At 53.3% G+C, this 22,126-nt stretch overlaps 1 protein-coding gene across 1 annotated transcript in view; it reads right to left on the bottom strand.

Moving 5' to 3' along the window:
* LOC120986650 (beta-enolase) overlaps positions 1 to 22,126 on the bottom strand; it is a 50,762-nt gene that overhangs the window by 4,583 nt on the left and 24,053 nt on the right. The window contains exons 7-9 of the mRNA XM_040415314.1: positions 9,418 to 9,640; positions 7,392 to 7,589; positions 724 to 925 (exon numbers count right to left, since the gene is read on the bottom strand). Of these exons, the coding sequence (XP_040271248.1) occupies positions 724 to 925; positions 7,392 to 7,589; positions 9,418 to 9,640 (623 nt within the window). The remainder of the gene's footprint in view (positions 1 to 723; positions 926 to 7,391; positions 7,590 to 9,417; positions 9,641 to 22,126) is intronic.

Genomic DNA, 22,126 nt, shown 5'->3' with positions numbered 1-22,126 from the left:
GACACCAGGGCTATACTGGACCCTCTAGACACCAGGGCTATACTGGACCCTCTAGACACCAGGGCTATACTAGACACCAGGGCTATACCGGACCCTCTAGACACCAGGGCTATACTGGACCCTCTAGACACCAGGGCTATACTGGACCCTCTAGACACCAGGGCTATACTGGACCCTCTAGACACCAGGGCTATACTGGACCCTCTAGACACCAGGGCTATACTGGACCCTCTAGACACCAGGGCTATACTGGACCCTCTAGACACCAGGGCTATACTGGACCCTCTAGACACCAGGGCTATACCGGACCCTCTAGACACCAGGGCTATACCGGACCCTCTAGACACCAGGGCTATACCGGACCCTCTAGACACCAGGGCTATACTGGACCCTCTAGACACCAGGGCTATACTAGACACCAGGGCTATACCGGACCCTCTAGACACCAGGGCTATACCGGACCCTCTAGACACCAGGGCTATACTGGACCCTCTAGACACCAGGGCTATACTGGACCCTCTAGACACCAGGGCTATACTGGATCCTCTAGACACCAGGGCTATACCGGACCCTCTAGACACCAGGGCTATACTGGACCCTCTAGACACCAGGGATCTTATTATCCAGTAGATGTAATTTGGCCATTAGTGACCCAGATCTTATTCCCATGTACACGCTAAACAAAACAGAAAGACACTGGCGAGGGGGAGGCCGGGGACTTACGCCTGGATGGACTCGGTGACAGAGCCGATCTGGTTGACCTTCAGTAACAGACAGTTACAAGCTTTCTGCTCCACGGCCTTCTGGATCCGCTTTGGGTTTGTGACGGTCAAATCATCTCCAACCACTTGTATATCAACAGTGGAGAGGAAGTTCTTCCAGTTCTCCCAGTCATCCTGGTCAAAGGGGTCCTCAATGGAGACCACTGCAGAGAAAGAGAACGAGATCAGCATGAAACGGGAGGGGCGGGCTCATAGCTCTCTTCTATATCACCCTGCAGGGGGCGGGGCAGGCTCATAGCTCTCTTCTGTCTGTATCACCCTGCAGGAGGAGGGGCAGGCTCATAGCTCTCTTCTGTCTGTATCACCCTGCAGGAGGAGGGGCAGCTCATAGCTCTCCTCTGTCTGTATCACCCTGCAGGGGGCGGGGCAGGCTCATAGCTCTCTTCTGTCTATATCACCCTACAGGAGGAGGGGCAGGCTCATAGCTCTCTTCTATATCACCCTGCAGGGGGAGGGGCAGGCTCATAGCTCTCTTCTATATCACCCTGCAGGGGGCGGGGCAGGCTCATAGCTCTCTTCTATATCACCCTGCAGGGGGCGGGGCAGGCTCATAGCTCTCTTCTGTCTGTATCACCCTGCAGGAGGAGGGGCAGGCTCATAGCTCTCTTCTGTCTGTATCACCCTGCAGGAGGAGGGGCAGGCTCATAGCTCTCTTCTGTCTGTATCACCCTGCAGGAGGAGGGGCAGACTCATAGCTCTCTTCTGTCTGTATCACCCTGCAGGGGGAGGGGCAGGCTCATAGCTCTCTTCTGTCTGTATCACCCTGCAGGAGGAGGGGCAGGCTCATAGCTCTCTTCTGTCTGTATCACCCTGCAGGGGGAGGGGCGGGCTCATAGCTCTCTTCTGTCTGTATCACCCTGCAGGAGGAGGGGCAGGCTCATAGCTCTCTTCTGTCTGTATCACCCTGCAGGGGGAGGGGCAGGCTCATAGCTCTCTTCTGTCTGTATCACCTTGCAGGGGGAGGGGCAGGCTCATAGCTCTCTTCTATATCACCCTGCAGGAGGAGGGGCAGGCTCATAGCTCTCTTCTGTCTGTATCACCCTGCAAGAGGAGGGGCAGGCTCATAGCTCTCTTCTATATCACCCTGCAGGGGGAGGGGCAGGCTCATAGCTCTCTTCTGTCTGTATCACCCTGCAGGAGGAGGGGCAGGCTCATAGCTTTCTTCTATATCACCCTGCAGGGGGCGGGGCAGGCTCATAGCTCTCTTCTGTCTGTATCACCCTGCAGGAGGAGGGGCAGGCTCATAGCTCTCTTCTATATCACCCTGCAGGAGGAGGGGCAGGCTCATAGCTCTCTTCTGTCTGTATCACCCTGCAAGAGGAGGGGCAGGCTCATAGCTCTCTTCTGTCTGTATCACCCTGCAGGAGGAGGGGCAGGCTCATAGCTCTCTTCTGTCTGTATCACCCTGCAGGAGGAGGGGCAGGCTCATAGCTCTCTTCTGTCTGTATCACCCTGCAGGAGGAGGGGCAGGCTCATAGCTCTCTTCTATATCACCCTGCAGGGGGAGGGGCAGGCTCATAGCTCTCTTCTGTCTGTATCACCCTGCAGGGGGAGGGGCAGGCTCATAGCTCTCTTCTGTCTGTATCACCTTGCAGGGGGAGGGGCAGGCTCATAGCTCTCTTCTGTCTGTATCACCCTGCAGGAGGAGGGGCAGGCTCATAGCTCTCTTCTGTCTGTATCACCCTGCAGGAGGAGGGGCAGGCTTATAGCTCTCTTCTGTCTGTATCACCCTGCAGGAGGAGGGGCAGGCTCATAGCTCTCTTCTGTCTGTATCACCCTGCAGGAGGAGGGGCAGGCTCATAGCTCTCTTCTGTCTGTATCACCCTGCAGGAGGAGGGGCAGGCTCATAGCTCTCTTCTGTCTGTATCACCCTGCAGGAGGAGGGGCAGGCTCATAGCTCTCTTCTGTCTGTATCACCCTGCAGGAGGAGGGGCAGGCTCATAGCTCTCTTCTGTCTGTATCACCCTGCAGGAGGAGGGGCAGGCTCATAGCTTTCTTCTATATCACCCTGCAGGGGGCGGGGCAGGCTCATAGCTCTCTTCTGTCTGTATCACCCTGCAGGAGGAGGGGCAGGCTCATAGCTCTCTTCTATATCACCCTGCAGGAGGAGGGGCAGGCTCATAGCTCTCTTCTATATCACCCTGCAGGGGGCGGGGCAGGCTCATAGCTCTCTTCTGTCTGTATCACCCTGCAGGAGGAGGGGCAGGCTCATAGCTCTCTTCTGTCTGTATCACCCTGCAGGGGGAGGGGCAGGCTCATAGCTCTCTTCTATATCACCCTGCAGGAGGAGGGGCAGGCTCATAGCTCTCTTCTGTCTGTATCACCCTGCAGGGGGAGGGGCAGGCTCATAGCTCTCTTCTGTCTGTATCACCTTGCAGGGGGAGGGGCAGGCTCATAGCTCTCCTCTGTCTGTATCACCCTGCAGGGGGCGGGGCAGGCTCATAGCTCTCTTCTGTCTATATCACCCTACAGGAGGAGGGGCAGGCTCATAGCTCTCTTCTATATCACCCTGCAGGGGGAGGGGCAGGCTCATAGCTCTCTTCTATATCACCCTGCAGGGGGCGGGGCAGGCTCATAGCTCTCTTCTATATCACCCTGCAGAAGGAGGGGCAGGCTCATAGCTCTCTTCTGTCTGTATCACCCTGCAGGGGGAGGGGCAGGCTCATAGCTCTCTTCTATATCACCCTGCAGGAGGAGGGGCAGGCTCATAGCTCTCTTCTGTCTGTATCACCCTGCAGGGGGAGGGGCAGGCTCATAGCTCTCTTCTGTCTGTATCACCCTGCAGGAGGAGGGGCAGGCTTATAGCTCTCTTCTGTCTGTATCACCCTGCAGGAGGAGGGGCAGGCTCATAGCTCTCTTCTGTCTGTATCACCCTGCAGGAGGAGGGGCAGGCTCATAGCTCTCTTCTGTCTGTATCACCCTGCAGGAGGAGGGGCAGGCTCATAGCTCTCTTCTGTCTGTATCACCCTGCAGGAGGAGGGGCAGGCTCATAGCTCTCTTCTGTCTGTATCACCCTGCAGGAGGAGGGGCAGGCTCATAGCTCTCTTCTGTCTGTATCACCCTGCAGGAGGAGGGGCAGGCTCATAGCTCTATTCTGTCTGTATCACCCTGCAGGGGGAGGGGCAGGCTCATAGCTCTCTTCTGTCTGTATCACCCTGCAGGAGGAGGGGCAGGCTCATAGCTCTCTTCTGTCTGTATCACCCTGCAGGAGGAGGGGCAGGCTCATAGCTCTCTTCTGTCTGTATCACCCTGCAGGAGGAGGGGCAGGCTCATAGCTCTCTTCTGTCTGTATCACCCTGCAGGAGGAGGGGCAGGCTCATAGCTTTCTTCTATATCACCCTGCAGGGGGCGGGGCAGGCTCATAGCTCTCTTCTGTCTGTATCACCCTGCAGGAGGAGGGGCAGGCTCATAGCTCTCTTCTATATCACCCTGCAGGAGGAGGGGCAGGCTCATAGCTCTCTTCTATATCACCCTGCAGGGGGCGGGGCAGGCTCATAGCTCTCTTCTGTCTGTATCACCCTGCAGGAGGAGGGGCAGGCTCATAGCTCTCTTCTGTCTGTATCACCCTGCAGGGGGAGGGGCAGGCTCATAGCTCTCTTCTATATCACCCTGCAGGAGGAGGGGCAGGCTCATAGCTCTCTTCTATATCACCCTGCAGGAGGAGGGGCAGGCTCATAGCTCTCCTCTGTCTGTATCACCCTGCAGGAGGAGGGGCAGGCTCATAGCTCTCCTCTGTATCACCCTGCAGGGGGAGGGGCAGGCTCATAGCTCTCCTCTGTCTGTATCACCCTGCAGGAGGAGGGGCAGGCTCATAGCTCTCTTCTGTCTGTATCACCCTGCAGGAGGAGGGGCAGGCTCATAGCTCTCTTCTATATCACCCTGCAGGAGGAGGGGCAGGCTCATAGCTCTCTTCTGTCTGTATCACCCTGCAGGAGGAGGGGCAGGCTCATAGCTCTCTTCTATATCACCCTGCAGGGGGAGGGGCAGGCTCATAGCTCTCTTCTGTCTGTATCACCCTGCAAGAGGAGGGGCAGGCTCATAGCTCTCTTCTATATCACCCTGCAGGGGGAGGGGCAGGCTCATAGCTTTCTTCTGTCTGTATCACCCTGCAGGGGGAGGGGCAGGCTCATAGCTCTCTTCTGTCTGTATCACCTTGCAGGGGGAGGGGCAGGCTCATAGCTCTCTTCTGTCTGTATCACCCTGCAGGAGGAGGGGCAGGCTCATAGCTCTCTTCTGTCTGTATCACCCTGCAGGAGGAGGGGCAGGCTCATAGCTCTTTTCTGTCTGTATCACCCTGCAGGGGGAGGGGCAGGCTCATAGCTCTCTTCTGTCTGTATCACCCTGCAGGAGGAGGGGCAGGCTCATAGCTCTCTTCTGTCTGTATCACCCTGCAGGAGGAGGGGCAGGCTTATAGCTCTCTTCTGTCTGTATCACCCTGCAGGAGGAGGGGCAGGCTCATAGCTCTCTTCTGTCTGTATCACCCTGCAGGAGGAGGGGCAGGCTCATAGCTCTCTTCTGTCTATATCACCCTACAGGAGGAGGGGCAGGCTCATAGCTCTCTTCTATATCACCCTGCAGGGGGAGGGGCAGGCTCATAGCTCTCTTCTATATCACCCTGCAGGGGGCGGGGCAGGCTCATAGCTCTCTTCTATATCACCCTGCAGAAGGAGGGGCAGGCTCATAGCTCTCTTCTGTCTGTATCACCCTGCAGGGGGAGGGGCAGGCTCATAGCTCTCTTCTATATCACCCTGCAGGAGGAGGGGCAGGCTCATAGCTCTCTTCTGTCTGTATCACCCTGCAGGGGGAGGGGCAGGCTCATAGCTCTCTTCTGTCTGTATCACCCTGCAGGGGGAGGGGCAGGCTCATAGCTCTCTTCTGTCTGTATCACCCTGCAGGAGGAGGGGCAGGCTTATAGCTCTCTTCTGTCTGTATCACCCTGCAGGAGGAGGGGCAGGCTCATAGCTCTCTTCTGTCTGTATCACCCTGCAGGAGGAGGGGCAGGCTCATAGCTCTCTTCTGTCTGTATCACCCTGCAGGAGGAGGGGCAGGCTCATAGCTCTCTTCTGTCTGTATCACCCTGCAGGAGGAGGGGCAGGCTCATAGCTCTCTTCTGTCTGTATCACCCTGCAGGAGGAGGGGCAGGCTCATAGCTCTCTTCTGTCTGTATCACCCTGCAGGAGGAGGGGCAGGCTCATAGCTCTCTTCTGTCTGTATCACCCTGCAGGAGGAGGGGCAGGCTCATAGCTCTCCTCTGTCTGTATCACCCTGCAGGAGGAGGGGCAGGCTCATAGCTCTCTTCTGTCTGTATCACCCTGCAGGAGGAGGGGCAGGCTCATAGCTCTCTTCTGTCTGTATCACCCTGCAGGAGGAGGGGCAGGCTCATAGCTTTCTTCTATATCACCCTGCAGGGGGCGGGGCAGGCTCATAGCTCTCTTCTGTCTGTATCACCCTGCAGGAGGAGGGGCAGGCTCATAGCTCTCTTCTATATCACCCTGCAGGAGGAGGGGCAGGCTCATAGCTCTCTTCTATATCACCCTGCAGGGGGCGGGGCAGGCTCATAGCTCTCTTCTGTCTGTATCACCCTGCAGGAGGAGGGGCAGGCTCATAGCTCTCTTCTGTCTGTATCACCCTGCAGGGGGAGGGGCAGGCTCATAGCTCTCTTCTATATCACCCTGCAGGAGGAGGGGCAGGCTCATAGCTCTCTTCTATATCACCCTGCAGGAGGAGGGGCAGGCTCATAGCTCTCCTCTGTCTGTATCACCCTGCAGGAGGAGGGGCAGGCTCATAGCTCTCTTCTATATCACCCTGCAGGAGGAGGGGCAGGCTCATAGCTCTCTTCTATATCACCCTGCAGGGGGAGGGGCAGGCTCATAGCTCTCCTCTGTCTGTATCACCCTGCAGGAGGAGGGGCAGGCTCATAGCTCTCCTCTGTCTGTATCACCCTGCAGGAGGAGGGGCAGGCTCATAGCTCTCCTCTGTATCACCCTGCAGGGGGAGGGGCAGGCTCATAGCTCTCCTCTGTCTGTATCACCCTGCAGGAGGAGGGGCAGGCTCATAGCTCTCTTCTGTCTGTATCACCCTGCAGGAGGAGGGACAGGCTCATAGCTCTCCTCTGTCTGTATCACCCTGCAGGAGGAGGGGCAGGCTCATAGCTCTCTTCTATATCACCCTGCAGGGGGAGGGGCAGGCTCATAGCTCTCCTCTGTCTGTATCACCCTGCAGGAGGAGGGGCAGGCTCATAGCTCTCTTCTGTCTGTATCACCCTGCAGGAGGAGGGGCAGGCTCATAGCTCTCTTCTGTCTGTATCACCCTGCAGGAGGAGGGGCAGGCTCATAGCTCTCTTCTGTCTGTATCACCCTGCAGGGGGAGGGGGAGGCTCATAGCTCTCCTCTGTCTGTATCACCCTGCAGGGGGAGGGGCAGGCTCATAGCTCTCCTCTGTCTGTATCACCCTGCAGGAGGAGGGGCAGGCTCATAGCTCTCTTCTGTATGTATCACCCTGCAGGAGGAGGGGCAGGCTCATAGCTCTCTTCTGTCTGTATCACCCTGCAGGGGGAGGGGCAGGCTCATCAGTTATTGCTATCTGGGCAGTTTACGCGCCCTTTCTCACCGGGGTAGTTCTTTATGAAGGACTTGTACAGATTTCCCAGCTCTTCTCCACTTATGTAGCGGTTTGGATCGTCTGGTGATTTGAAGTCCAGATCGTATTTCCCTTTGCGGAAGAATTCAGATGCAGCAACGTCCATCCCGATGACAATCTTGTCCGGGTACCCGGCTTTCTCTATGGCGGCTTTCAGGAGCTCCAGAGCTGCGGAGAGACATAACATCCTCGTTTATTTCCTGCTGATGAGGGGAAATGTGATCTGACTTTATGTCGTGTTATACAGTTGTGTTCAAAATAATAGCAGTCAGACATCACTAACCTGATCAATCACTGTTTCTGGTAGAATTGATATTTCTATATGGCAGATAATTTACTAGCAGGTGTAGTAGAGTAATAGAAATCCAACAGACCCGACAGTCAGGACATGCATGCTGCTGATTCTGTGTAATTCAATCACTATTTGAAAGGGGCATGTTCAAAATAATAGCAGTGTGGAGTTCAATGAGTGAGGTCATTTATTCTTTGAAAAACAGGTGGCAATTATTGCGCTTATTTAAGGAAGAAAGGCAGCAAATGTTGTACCTGCCGGTTACAGTGCATTTATCTCTGAAATTCTGAGGAAACTGGGTCGTTCCAGACATTGTTCAGAAGAACAGCGCGCCTTGATTAAAAAGTTGATTGGAGAGGGGAAAACATATAAAGAAGTGCAGAAAATGATTGGCTGCTCAGCTAAAATGATCGCAAATGCATTAAAATGGCAACTAAAACCTGAAAGATGTGGAATAAAGCGAAAAACTACAATTCGAATGGATAGAAGAAAAGCCAAAATGGCGAGGACTCGGCCAACAATCAGCTCCAGGAAGATGAAGAAGGTGTAAAGTTCCCTGTGAGGACTGTTACAATGAGAAGACGCCGATGTGAAGCCGAGCGATCTGCAAGAAGCCCCCGCAAAGTCCCACTGCTGGAAACAAGACATGTGCTGAAGAGCTTACAATCTGCCAAAGAGCACATTGACCGGCCTGAAGAGACATTCTGTGGACTGATGAAAGTAGGATGGTTTTGTTTGGGTCTAGTGGCCAGAGACAGTTTGTCAGACGACCCCCGAACACTGAATTCAGCCCCAGTACACTGTGAAGAAGTGGTGGACAAGCATCATGATGGGGATGTGTCTCATACTACGGTGTTGGGCTTATTTATCGCAGACCAGGGATCATGGATCAGTCTGAATCCATCAGAATACTGGACGAGGTCACGCTGCCTTATGCTGAAGAGGAAATGCCCTTGAAATGGGTGTTCCAACAAGACAACGACCCCAAACACTCCAGTAAACGGGCAACATCTCGGTTCCGGACCAACAAGATTGACGTTATGGAGCGGCCGGCCCAATCCCCGGATCTTAATCCAATAGAAAACTTGTGGGTGACATCAAACATGCAGTTTCTGAGGCAAAACCAAGAACTAGAGAAGAACTGTGGAATGTGGTCCCATCATCCGGGGCTGGAGAACCTGGTCACAGGGGCCGAAGGTGGTGACTCCGAGCAGCACAGACGTCCAGCAGGTCTCAGAGACAGCGGGTATACAACTGAGTATTAGTGACGGGATTCAGAGGGAAGAGAATCTACAGACATTTCTCAGTTTATAGAGGGAATGTTTGAGATTGTAAAGAAGAAGACAAACACTGCTATTTTTTTGAACAGTCTAATATTCACTTTTCTTCAATTTTTTTAGAGGAACAACACAAATTTGATATATTTTTCTTCATGTTTTGATTTGGAATAGAAGGTGTAGTGTTCCCGATGCATCTGTGTGGATGGAGATAGAAGCTGTTAGAAGGATTCTGAGCTTTATTCACTTTTTTAAACACACTGCTATTATTTTGAACACAACTGTATCTGCTGTCACCGTTATACAGTATAAGGTTACGGTGATCTCTGCAGAGTGATGGGCACACGTGTAACCCGTTGGGAAGACGTCTCGTAACAATTCAGGGGAACATTTCATCTCTAGGACTGTGACATTGGCTTCGACTCACCCTCATTGTTCTCCAAGATGTTGGGAGCAAATCCACCTTCATCACCAACGTTGGTGGCGTCTTTGCCATACTTGGCCTTAATAACAGCCTTTAGGTTATGGTAGACCTCTGCCCCAATGCGCATGGCCTCCCGAAAGGTTGATGCCCCCACAGGCAGGATCATGAACTCCTGCATCGCCAGCTTGTTTCCTGCGTGTGAACCGCCATTAATGACATTGAATGCCTGAGAAGAAACGGAAAACACGACAAAATTAAAGAGCAGATGGGGGGACGGTGATAGAGAGAGAATGAGGAGATGGGGGGGATAGAGAGAGAATGAGGAGATGGGGGACGGTGATAGAGAGAGAATGAGGAGATGGGGGGGATAGAGTGAGAATGAGGAGATGGGGGGGATAGAGAGAGAATGAAAAGATGGGGGGGATAGAGAGAGAATGAGAAGATGGGGGGGGGGCGGTGATAGAGAGAGAATGAGGAGATGGGGGGACGGTGATAGAGAGAGAATGAGGAGATGGGGGGGATAGAGAGAGAATGAGGAGATGGGGGGGACAGGGATATAGAGAGAATGAGCAGATGGGGGGACGGGGATAGAGAGAGAATGAGGAGATGGGGGACGGGGATAGAGAGAGAATGAGGAGATGGGGGGGATAGAGAGAGAATGAGGAGATGGGGGGGACGGTGATAGAGCGAGAATGAGGAGATGGGGGGATAGAGAGAGAATGAGGAGATGGGGGGATAGAGAGAGAATGAGGAGATGGGGGGGATAGAGAGAGAATGAGGAGATGGGGGGATAGAGAGAGAATGAGGAGATGGGGGGATAGAGAGAATGAGGAGATGGGGGAATAGAGAGAGAATGAGGAGATGGGGGGATGGTAATAGAGAGAGAATGAGGAGATGGGGGGACGGTGATATAGAGACAAAGAGGAGATGGGGGGACGGTGATAGAGAGAGAATGAGGAGATGGGGGGACGGTGATAGAGAGAGAATGAGCAGATGGGGGGACGGGGATAGAGAGAGAATGAGGAGATGGGGGACAGGGATAGAGAGAGAATGAGGAGATGGGGGACGGGGATAGAGAGAGAATGAGGAGATGGGGGGACGGTGATAGAGAGAGAATGAGGAGATGGGGGGGATAGAGAGAGAATGAGGAGATGGGGGGACGGTGATAAAGAGAGAATGAGGAGATGGGGGATGGTGATAGAGAGAGAATGAGGAGATGGGGGGGACGGTGATAGAGAGAGAATGAGGAGATGGGGGACGGTGATATAGAGAGAATGAGGAGATGGGGGGACGGTGATAAAGAGAGAATGAGGAGATGGGGGACGGTGATAGAGAGAGAATGAGGAGATGGGGGACGGTGATAGAGAAAGAATGAGGAGATGGGGGGGTAGAGAGAGAATGAGGAGATGGGGACGGTGATAGAGAGAGAGAATGAGGAGATGGGGATAGAGAGAGAATGGGGGGGGATAGAGAGAGAGAATGAGGAGATGGGGGATAGAGAGAAAAAATGAGGAGATGGGGGGACGGTGATAGAGAGAGAATGAGGAGATGGGGGGACGGTGATATAGAGAGAATGAGGAGATGGGGGATGGTGATAGAGAGAGAATGAGGAGATGGGGGACGGTGATAGAGAGAGAATGAGGAGATGGAGGGATGGTGATAGAGAGAGAATGAGGAGATGGGGGACGGTGATAGAGAGAGAATGAGGAGATGGGGGGGACGGTGATAGAGAGAGAATGAGGAGATGGGGGGGACGGTGATAGAGAGAGAATGAGGAGATGGGGGTACAGTGATAGAGAGAGAATGAGGAGATGGGGGGGACAGGGATAGAGAGAGAATGAGGAGATGGGGGACGGTGATAGAGAGAGAATGACGAGATGGGGGGATAGAGAGAGAATGAGGAGATGGGGGGATAGAGAGAATGAGGAGATGGGGGAATAGAGAGAGAATGAGGAGATGGGGGGATGGTAATAGAGAGAGAATGAGGAGATGGGGGGACGGTGATATAGAGACAATGAGGAGATGGGGGGACGGTGATAGAGAGACAATGAGGAGATGGGGGGACGGTGATAGAGAGAGAATGAGCAGATGGGGGGACGGGGATAGAGAGAGAATGAGGAGATGGGGGACGGGGATAGAGAGAGAATGTGGAGATGGGGGGGGGGGAGAGAGAGAATGAGGAGATGGGGGGGACGGTGATAAAGAGAGAATGAGGAGATGGGGGACGGTGATATAGAGAGAATGAGGAGATGGGGGGACGGTGATAAAGAGAGAATGAGGAGATGGGGGACGGTGATAGAGAGAGAATGAGGAGATGGGGGACGGTGATAGAGAAAGAATGAGGAGATGGGGGGGTAGAGAGAGAATGAGGAGATGGGGACGGTGATAGAGAGAGAGAATGAGGAGATGGGGATAGAGAGAGAATGGGGGGGATAGAGAGAGAGAATGAGGAGATGGGGGGATAGAGAGAAAAAATGAGGAGATGGGGGGACGGTGATAGAGAGAGAATGAGGAGATGGAGGGATGGTGATAGAGAGAGAATGAGGAGATGGGGGACGGTGATAGAGAGAGAATGAGGAGATGGGGGGACGGTGATATAGAGAGAATGAGGAGATGGGGGATGGTGATAGAGAGAGAATGAGGAGATGGGGGACGGTGATAGAGAGAGAATGAGGAGATGGAGGGATGGTGATAGAGAGAGAATGAGGAGATGGGGGACGGTGATAGAGAGAGAATGAGGAGATGGGGGGACGGTGATAGAGAGAGAATGAGGAGATGGGGGATGGTGATAGAGAGAGAATGAGGAGATGGGGGGGACGGTGATAGAGAGAGAATGAGGAGATGGGGGGGGCGGTGATAGAGAGAGAATGAGGAGATGGGGGTACAGTGATAGAGAGAGAATGAGGAGATGGGGGGGACAGGGATAGAGAGAGAATGAGGAGATGGGGGACGGTGATAGAGAGAGAATGAGGAGATGGGGGACGGTGATAGAGAGAGAATGAGGAGATGGGGGACGGTGATAGAGAGAGAATGAGGAGATGGGGGACGGTGATAGAGAGAGAATGAGGAGATGGGGGACGGTGATAGAGAGAGAATGAGGAGATGGGGGACGGTGATAGAGAGAGAATGAGGAGATGGGGGGACGGCGGTGATAGAGAGAGAATAAGGAGATGGGGGGGACGGTGATAGAGAGAGAGAATGAGGAGATGGGGGGGGTAGAGAGAGAATGAGGAGATGGTGGGATAGAGAGAATGAGGAGATGGGGGAATAGAGAGAGAATGAGGAGATGGGGGGATGGTAATAGAGAGAGAATGAGGAGATGGGGGGACGGTGATATAGAGACAATGAGGAGATGGGGGGACGGTGATAGAGAGACAATGAGGAGATGGGGGGACGGTGATAGAGAGAGAATGAGGAGATGGGGGGACGGGGATAGAGAGAGAATGAGGAGATGGGGGACGGGGATAGAGAGAGAATGAGGAGATGGGGGGGGGGTAGAGAGAGAATGAGGAGATGGGGGGGACGGTGATAAAGAGAGAATGAGGAGATGGGGGACGGTGATATAGAGAGAATGAGGAGATGGGGGGACGGTGATAAAGAGAGAATGAGGAGATGGGGGACGGTGATATAGAGAGAATGAGGAGATGGGGGGACGGTGATAGAGAAAGAATGAGGAGATGGGGGGGTAGAGAGAGAATGAGGAGATGGGGACGGTGATAGAGAGAGAGAATGAGGAGATGGGGATAGAGAGAGAATGGGGGGGATAGAGAGAGAGAATGAGGAGATGGGGGGATAGAGAGAAAAAATGAGGAGATGGGGGGACGGTGATAGAGAGAGAATGAGGAGATGGAGGGATGGTGATAGAGAGAGAATGAGGAGATGGGGGACGGTGATAGAGAGAGAATGAGGAGATGGGGGGACGGTGATATAGAGAGAATGAGGAGATGGGGGATGGTGATAGAGAGAGAATGAGGAGATGGGGGACGGTGATAGAGAGAGAATGAGGAGATGGAGGGATGGTGATAGAGAGAGAATGAGGAGATGGGGGACGGTGATAGAGAGAGAATGAGGAGATGGGGGGACGGTGATATAGAGAGAATGAGGAGATGGGGGATGGTGATAGAGAGAGAATGAGGAGATGGGGGGGACGGTGATAGAGAGAGAATGAGGAGATGGGGGGGACGGTGATAGAGAGAGAATGAGGAGATGGGGGTACAGTGATAGAGAGAGAATGAGGAGATGGGGGGGACAGGGATAGAGAGAGAATGAGGAGATGGGGGACGGTGATAGAGAGAGAATGAGGAGATGGGGGACGGTGATAGAGAGAGAATGAGGAGATGGGGGGCGGTGATAGAGAGAGAATGAGGAGATGGGGGACGGTGATAGAGAGAGAATGAGGAGATGGGGGACGGTGATAGAGAGAGAATGAGGAGATGGGGGACGGTGATAGAGAGAGAATGAGGAGATGGGGGGACGGCGGTGATAGAGAGAGAATAAGGAGATGGGGGGGACGGTGATAGAGAGAGAGAATGAGGAGATGGGGGGGATAGAGAGAGAATGAGGAGATGGTGGGATAGAGAGAATGAGGAGATGGGGGAATAGAGAGAGAATGAGGAGATGGGGGGATGGTAATAGAGAGAGAATGAGGAGATGGGGGGACGGTGATATAGAGACAATGAGGAGATGGGGGGACGGTGATAGAGAGAGAATGAGGAGATGGGGGGACGGTGATAGAGAGAGAATGAGGAGATGGGGGGACGGGGATAGAGAGAGAATGAGGAGATGGGGGACGGGGATAGAGAGAGAATGAGGAGATGGGGGGGGGGTAGAGAGAGAATGAGGAGATGGGGGGGACGGTGATAAAGAGAGAATGAGGAGATGGGGGACGGTGATATAGAGAGAATGAGGAGATGGGGGGACGGTGATAAAGAGAGAATGAGGAGATGGGGGACGGTGATATAGAGAGAATGAGGAGATGGGGGGACGGTGATAAAGAGAGAATGAGGAGATGGGGGACGGTGATAGAGAGAGAATGAGGAGATGGGGGACGGTGATAGAGAAAGAATGAGGAGATGGGGGGGTAGAGAGAGAATGAGGAGATGGGGACGGTGATAGAGAGAGAGAATGAGGAGATGGGGATAGAGAGAGAATGGGGGGGATAGAGAGAGAGAATGAGGAGATGGGGGGATAGAGAGAAAAAATGAGGAGATGGGGGGACGGTGATAGAGAGAGAATGAGGAGATGGAGGGATGGTGATAGAGAGAGAATGAGGAGATGGGGGACGGTGATAGAGAGAGAATGAGGAGATGGGGGGACGGTGATAGAGAGAGAATGAGGAGATGGGGGATGGTGATAGAGAGAGAATGAGGAGATGGGGGACGGTGATAGAGAGAGAATGAGGAGATGGAGGGATGGTGATAGAGAGAGAATGAGGAGATGGGGGACGGTGATAGAGAGAGAATGAGGAGATGGGGGGACGGTGATATAGAGAGAATGAGGAGATGGGGGATGGTGATAGAGAGAGAATGAGGAGATGGGGGGGACGGTGATAGAGAGAGAATGAGGAGATGGGGGGGACGGTGATAGAGAGAGAATGAGGAGATGGGGGTACAGTGATAGAGAGAGAATGAGGAGATGGGGGGGACAGGGATAGAGAGAGAATGAGGAGATGGGGGACGGTGATAGAGAGAGAATGAGGAGATGGGGGACGGTGATAGAGAGAGAATGAGGAGATGGGGGACGGTGATAGAGAGAGAATGAGGAGATGGGGGACGGTGATAGAGAGAGAATGAGGAGATGGGGGACGGTGATAGAGAGAGAATGAGGAGATGGGGGATGGTGATAGAGAGAGAATGAGGAGATGGGGGGACGGCGGTGATAGAGAGAGAATAAGGAGATGGGGGGGACGGTGATAGAGAGAGAGAATGAGGAGATGGGGGGGATAGAGAGAGAATGAGGAGATGGGGGGATAGAGAGAATGAGGAGATGGGGGAATAGAGAGAGAATGAGGAGATGGGGGGATGGTAATAGAGAGAGAATGAGGAGATGGGGGGACGGTGATATAGAGACAATGAGGAGATGGGGGGACGGTGATAGAGAGAGAATGAGGAGATGGGGGGACGGTGATAGAGAGAGAATGAGCAGATGGGGGGACGGGGATAGAGAGAGAATGAGGAGATGGGGGACGGGGATAGAGAGAGAATGAGGAGATGGGGGGGGGGGAGAGAGAGAATGAGGAGATGGGGGGGACGGTGATAAAGAGAGAATGAGGAGATGGGGGACGGTGATATAGAGAGAATGAGGAGATGGGGGGACGGTGATAAAGAGAGAATGAGGAGATGGGGGACGGTGATAGAGAGAGAATGAGGAGATGGGGGACGGTGATAGAGAAAGAATGAGGAGATGGGGGGGGAGAGAGAGAATGAGGAGATGGGGACGGTGATAGAGAGAGAGAATGAGGAGATGGGGATAGAGAGAGAATGGGGGGGATAGAGAGAGAGAATGAGGAGATGGGGGGATAGAGAGAAAAATGAGGAGATGGGGGGACGGTGATAGAGAGAGAATGAGGAGATGGAGGGATGGTGATAGAGAGAGAATGAGGAGATGGGGGACGGTGATAGAGAGAGAATGAGGAGATGGGGGGACGGTGATATAGAGAGAATGAGGAGATGGGGGATGGTGATAGAGAGAGAATGAGGAGATGGGGGACGGTGATAGAGAGAGAATGAGGAGATGGAGGGATGGTGATAGAGAGAGAATGAGGAGATGGGGGACGGTGATAGAGAGAGAATGAGGAGATGGGGGGACGGTGATATAGAGAGAATGAGGAGATGGGGGATGGTGATAGAGAGAGAATGAGGAGATGGGGGGGACGGTGATAGAGAGAGAATGAGGAGATGGGGGGGGCGGTGATAGAGAGAGAATGAGGAGATGGGGGTACAGTGATAGAGAGAGAATGAGGAGATGGGGGGGACAGGGATAGAGAGAGAATGAGGAGATGGGGGACGGTGATAGAGAGAGAATGAGGAGATGGGGGACGGTGATAGAGAGAGAATGAGGAGATGGGGGACGGTGATAGAGAGAGAATGAGGAGATGGGGGACGGTGATAGAGAGAGAATGAGGAGATGGGGGACGGTGATAGAGAGAGAATGAGGAGATGGGGGATGATGATAGAGAGAGAATGAGGAGATGGGGGGACGGCGGTGATAGAGAGAGAATAAGGAGATGGGGGGGACGGTGATAGAGAGAGAGAATGAGGAGATGGGGGGGATAGAGAGAGAATGAGGAGATGGGGGGGACGGTGATAGAGCGAGAATGAGGAGATGGGGGGACGGTGATAGAGAGAGAATGAGGAGATGGGGGGGATAGAGAGAGAATGAGGAGATGGGGGGGACGGTGATAGAGAAAGAATGAGGAGATGGGGGGATAGAGAGAGAATGAGGAGATGGGGGGGATAGAGAGAGAATGAGGAGATGGGGGATAGAGAGAATGAGAAGATGGGGGAATAGAGAGAGAATGAGGAGATGGGGGGATGGTAATAGAGAGAGAATGAGGAGATGGGGGGACGGTGATATAGAGAGAATGAGGAGATGGGGGACGGTGATATAGAGACAATGAGGAGATGGGGGGACGGTGATAGAGAGAGAATGAGCAGATGGGGGGACGGGGATAGAGAGAGAATGAGGAGATGGGGGGGACGGTGATAGAGAGAGAATGAGTAGATGGGGGATGGTGATAGAGAGAGATTGAGGAGATAGGGGGGACGGTGATAGAGAGAGAATGAGGAGATGGGGGACGGTGATATAGAGAGAATGAGGAGATGGGGGGACGGTGATAAAGAGAGAATGAGGAGATGGGGGACGGTGATAGAGAGAGAATGAGGAGATGGGGGACGGTGATAGAGAAAGAATGAGGAGATGGGGGGGATAGAGAGAGAATGAGGAGATGGGGGACGGTGATAGAGAGAGAGAATGAGGAGATGGGGATAGAGAGAGAATGGGGGGGATAGAGAGAGAGAATGAGGAGATGGGGGGATAGAGAGAGAGAATGAGGAGATGGGGGGACGGTGATAGAGAAAGAATGAGGAGATGGGGGGGTAGAGAGAGAATGAGGAGATGGGGACGGTGATAGAGAGAGAGAATGAGGAGATGGGGATAGAGAGAGAATGGGGGGGGATAGAGAGAGAGAATGAGGAGATGGGGGGATAGAGAGAGAGAATGAGGAGATGGGGGGACGGTGATAGAGAGAGAATGGGGAGATGGGGGACGGTGATAGAGAGAGAATGAGGAGATGGAGGGATGGTGATAGAGAGAGAATGAGGAGATGGGGGACGGTGATAGAGAGAGAATGAGGAGATGGGGGGACGGTGATATAGAGAGAATGAGGAGATGGGGGATGGTGATAGAGAGAGAATGAGGAGATGGGGGGGACGGTGATAGAGAGAGAATGAGGAGATGGGGGGGACGGTGATAGAGAGAGAATGAGGAGATGGGGGTACAGTGATAGAGAGAGAATGAGGAGATGGGGGGGACAGGGATAGAGAGAGAATGAGGAGATGGGGGACGGTGATAGAGAGAGAATGAGGAGATGGGGGGACGGTGATAGAGAGAGAATGAGGAGATGGGGGACGGTGATAGAGAGAGAATGAGGAGATGGGGGACGGTGATAGAGAGAGAATGAGGAGATGGGGGGGGGGGCAGGGATATAGAGAGAATGAGGAGATGGGGGACGGTGATATAGAGAGAATAAGGAGATGGGGGGGATGGTGATAGAGAGAGAGAATGAGGAGATGGGGGACGGTGATAGAGAGAGAATGAGGAGATGGGGGACGGTGATAGAGAAAGAATGAGGAGATGGGGGGGTAGAGAGAGAATGAGGAGATGGGGGGGATAGAGAGAGAATGAGGAGATGGGGATAGAGAGAGAATGGGGGGGATAGAGAGAGAGAATGAGGAGATGGGGGGATAGAGAGAGAGAATGAGGAGATGGGGGGACGGTGATAGAGAGAGAATGAGGAGATGGGGGACGGTGATAGAGAGAGAATGAGGAGATGGAGGGATGGTGATAGAGAGAGAATGAGGAGATGGGGGACGGTGATATAGAGAGAATGAGGAGATGGGGGGACGGTGATAGAGAGAGAATGAGGAGATGGGGGGACGGTGATATAGAGAGAATGAGGAGATGGGGGATGGTGATAGAGAGAGAATGAGGAGATGGGGGGGACGGTGATAGAGAGAGAATGAGGAGATGGGGGGGACGGTGATAGGGAGAGAATGAGGAGATGGGGGTACAGTGATAGAGAGAGAATGAGGAGATGGGGGGGACAGGGATAGAGAGAGAATGAGGAGATGGGGGACGGTGATAGAGAGAGAATGAGGAGATGGGGGGATAGAGAGAATGAGGAGATGGGGGAATAGAGAGAGAATGAGGAGATGGGGGGATGGTAATAGAGAGAGAATGAGGAGATGGGGGGACGGTGATATAGAGAGAATGAGGAGATGGGGGACGGTGATATAGAGACAATGAGGAGATGGGGGGACGGTGATAGAGAGAGAATGAGCAGATGGGGGGACGGGGATAGAGAGAGAATGAGGAGATGGGTGACGGGGATAGAGAGAGAATGAGTAGATGGGGGGGACGGTGATAGAGAGAGAATGAGGAGATGGGGGATGGTGATAGAGAGAGATTGAGGAGATAGGGGGGACGGTGATAGAGAGAGAATGAGGAGATGGGGGACGGTGATAAAGAGAGAATGAGGAGATGGGGGACGGTGATAGAGAAAGAATGAGGAGATGGGGATAGAGAGAGAATGGGGGGGATAGAGAGAGAGAATGAGGAGATGGGGGGATAGAGAGAGAGAATGAGGAGATGGGGGGACGGTAATAGAGAGAGAATGAGGAGATGGAGGGATGGTGATAGAGAGAGAATGAGGAGATGGGGGACGGTGATAGAGAGAGAATGAGGAGATGGGGGGACGGTGATAGAGAGAGAATGAGGAGATGGGGGGACGGTGATATAGAGAGAATGAGGAGATGGGGGATGGTGATAGAGAGAGAATGAGGAGATGGGGGGGGGGACGGTGATAGAGAGAGAATGAGGAGATGGGGGGGACGGTGATAGAGAGAGAATGAGGAGATGGGGGTACAGTGATAGAGAGAGAATGAGGAGATGGGGGGGACAGGGATAGAGAGAGAATGAGGAGATGGGGGACGGTGATAGAGAGAGAATGAGGAGATGGGGGGACGGTGATAGAGAGAGAATGAGGAGATGGGGGACGGTGATAGAGAGAGAATGAGGAGATGGGGGACGGTGATAGAGAGAGAATGAGGAGATGGGGGACGGTGATATAGAGAGAATAAGGAGATGGGGGGGACGGTGATAGAGAGAGAATGAGGAGATGGGGGGGATAGAGAGAGAATGAGGAGATGGGGGGGACGGTGATAGAGAGAGAATGAGGAGATGGGGGGGATAGAGAGAGAATGAGGAGATGGGGGGGATAGAGAGAGAATGAGGAGATGGGGGGGATAGAGAGAGAATGAGGAGATGGGGGGGATGGTGATAGAGAGAGAATGAGGAGATGGGGGGACGGTGATATAGAGAGAATGAGCAGATGGGGGAACGGGGATAGAGAGAGAATGAGGAGATGGGGGGACGGTGATAGAGAGAGAATAAGGAGATGGGGGGATAGAGAGAATGAGGAGATAGGGGAATAGAGAGAGAATGAGGAGATGGAGGGGACGGTGATAGAGAGAGAATGAGGAGATGGGGGGGATAGAGAGAGAATGAGGAGATGGGGGGGATAGAGAGAGAATGAGGAGATGGGGGGATGGTGATAGAGAGAGAATGAGGAGATGGGGGGACGGTGATATAGAGAGAATGAGGAGATGGGGGACGGTGATATAGAGACAATGAGGAGATGGGGGGACGGTTATAGAGAGAGAATGAGGAGATGGGGGGGGATAGAGAGAGAATGAGGAGATGGGGGGGGATAGAGAGAGAATGAGGAGATGGGGGGGATAGAGAGTGAATGAGGAGATGGGGGGGATAGAGAGAGAATAAGGAGATGGGGGGACGGTGATAGAGAGAGAATGAGGAGATGGGGGGATGGTGATAGAGAGAGAATGAGGAGATGGGGGGGGATAGAGAGAGAATGAGGAGATGAGGGGGATAGAGAGAGAATGAGGAGATGGGGGGGACAGGGATATAGAGAGAATGAGCAGATGGGGGGACGGGGATAGAGAGAGAATGAGGAGATGGGGGACGGGGATAGAGAGAGAATGAGGAGATGGGGGGGATAGAGAGAGAATGAGGAGATGGGGGGGACGGTGATAGAGAGAGAATGAGGAGATGGGGGATGGTGATAGAGAGAGATTGAGGAGATGGGGGGGACGGTGATAGAGAGAGAATGAGGAGATGGGGGATGGTGATAGAGAGAGAATGAGGAGATGGGGGACGGTGATAGAGAAAGAATGAGGAGATGGGGGGGTAGAGAGAGAATGAGGAGATGGGGGGGATAGAGAGAGAATGAGGAGATTGGGGACGGTGATAGAGAGAGAGAATGAGGAGATGGGGATAGAGAGAGAATGGGGGGGGGGATAGAGAGAGAGAATGAGGAGATGGGGGGACGGTGATAGAGAGAGAATGAGGAGATGGGGGGACGGTGATAAAGAGAGAATGAGGAGATGGGGGACGGGGATAGAGACAGAATGAGGAGATGGGGGACGGGGATAGAGACAGAATGAGGAGATGGGGGACGGTGATAGAGAGAGAGAATGAGGAGATGGGGATGGTGATAGAGAGAGAATGAGGAGATTGGGGACGGTGATAGAAAGAGAATGAGGAGACGGGGGGACGGTGATAGAGAAAGAAGGAGGAGATAGAGGGACAGTGATAGAGAATGAGGAGATGGGTGGACGGTGATTGAGAGAGAATGAGGAGATGGGGGGACGGTTATAGAGAGAGAATGAGGAGATGGGGGACGATGATAGAGAGAATGAGGAGATGGGGGGACGGTTATAGAGAGAGAATGAGGAGATTGGGGACGGTGATAGATAAAAATAGGGAAGAGATGGGGGACAGTGATAGAGAATGAGGAGATTAGGGGACGGTCATAGAGAGAATGAGGAAATGGGGGGATGGTGATAGAGAGAAATTGAGGAGATGGGGGGGGTGATAAAGAATGAGGATTTGGAGGGACAGTGATAGAGAGACCGAGGAGGTGGGGAGGACGGTGATAGAGAGAATGAGGAGATGGGGGGACGGTGATAGAGAAAATCTGGAGATGGGGGGACGGTGATAGAGAGAATGAGGAGATGGGGGGACGGTGATAGAGAAAATCTGGAGATGGTGGGACGGTGATAGAGAGAATGAGGAGATAGGGGACGGTGATAGAGAGAAGGAGGAGATGGGGGATGGTGATAGAGAGAGAATGAGGAGATGGGGGGACGGTGATAGAGAGAATGAGGAGATAGGCTACGGTGATAGAGAGAAGGAGGAGATGGGGGATGGTGATAGAGAGAGAATGAGGAGATTGGGGGACGGTGATAGAGAGAGAATGAGGAGATGGGGTCGGTGATAGAGAGAGAATGAGGAGATGGGGGGACAGTGATAGAGAGGATTAGTAGATGGGGGACAGTGATAGAGAAAATGAGGAGATGGGGGGACGGTGATAGAGTGTATGAGGAGATGGGGGGACGGTGATAGATTGTATGAG

This window comes from Bufo bufo, chromosome 1 (assembly GCF_905171765.1).
Source record: "Bufo bufo chromosome 1, aBufBuf1.1, whole genome shotgun sequence".
NCBI lineage: Eukaryota > Metazoa > Chordata > Amphibia > Anura > Bufonidae > Bufo > Bufo bufo.
This window is presented reverse-complemented; position numbering and strand designations above follow the sequence as displayed.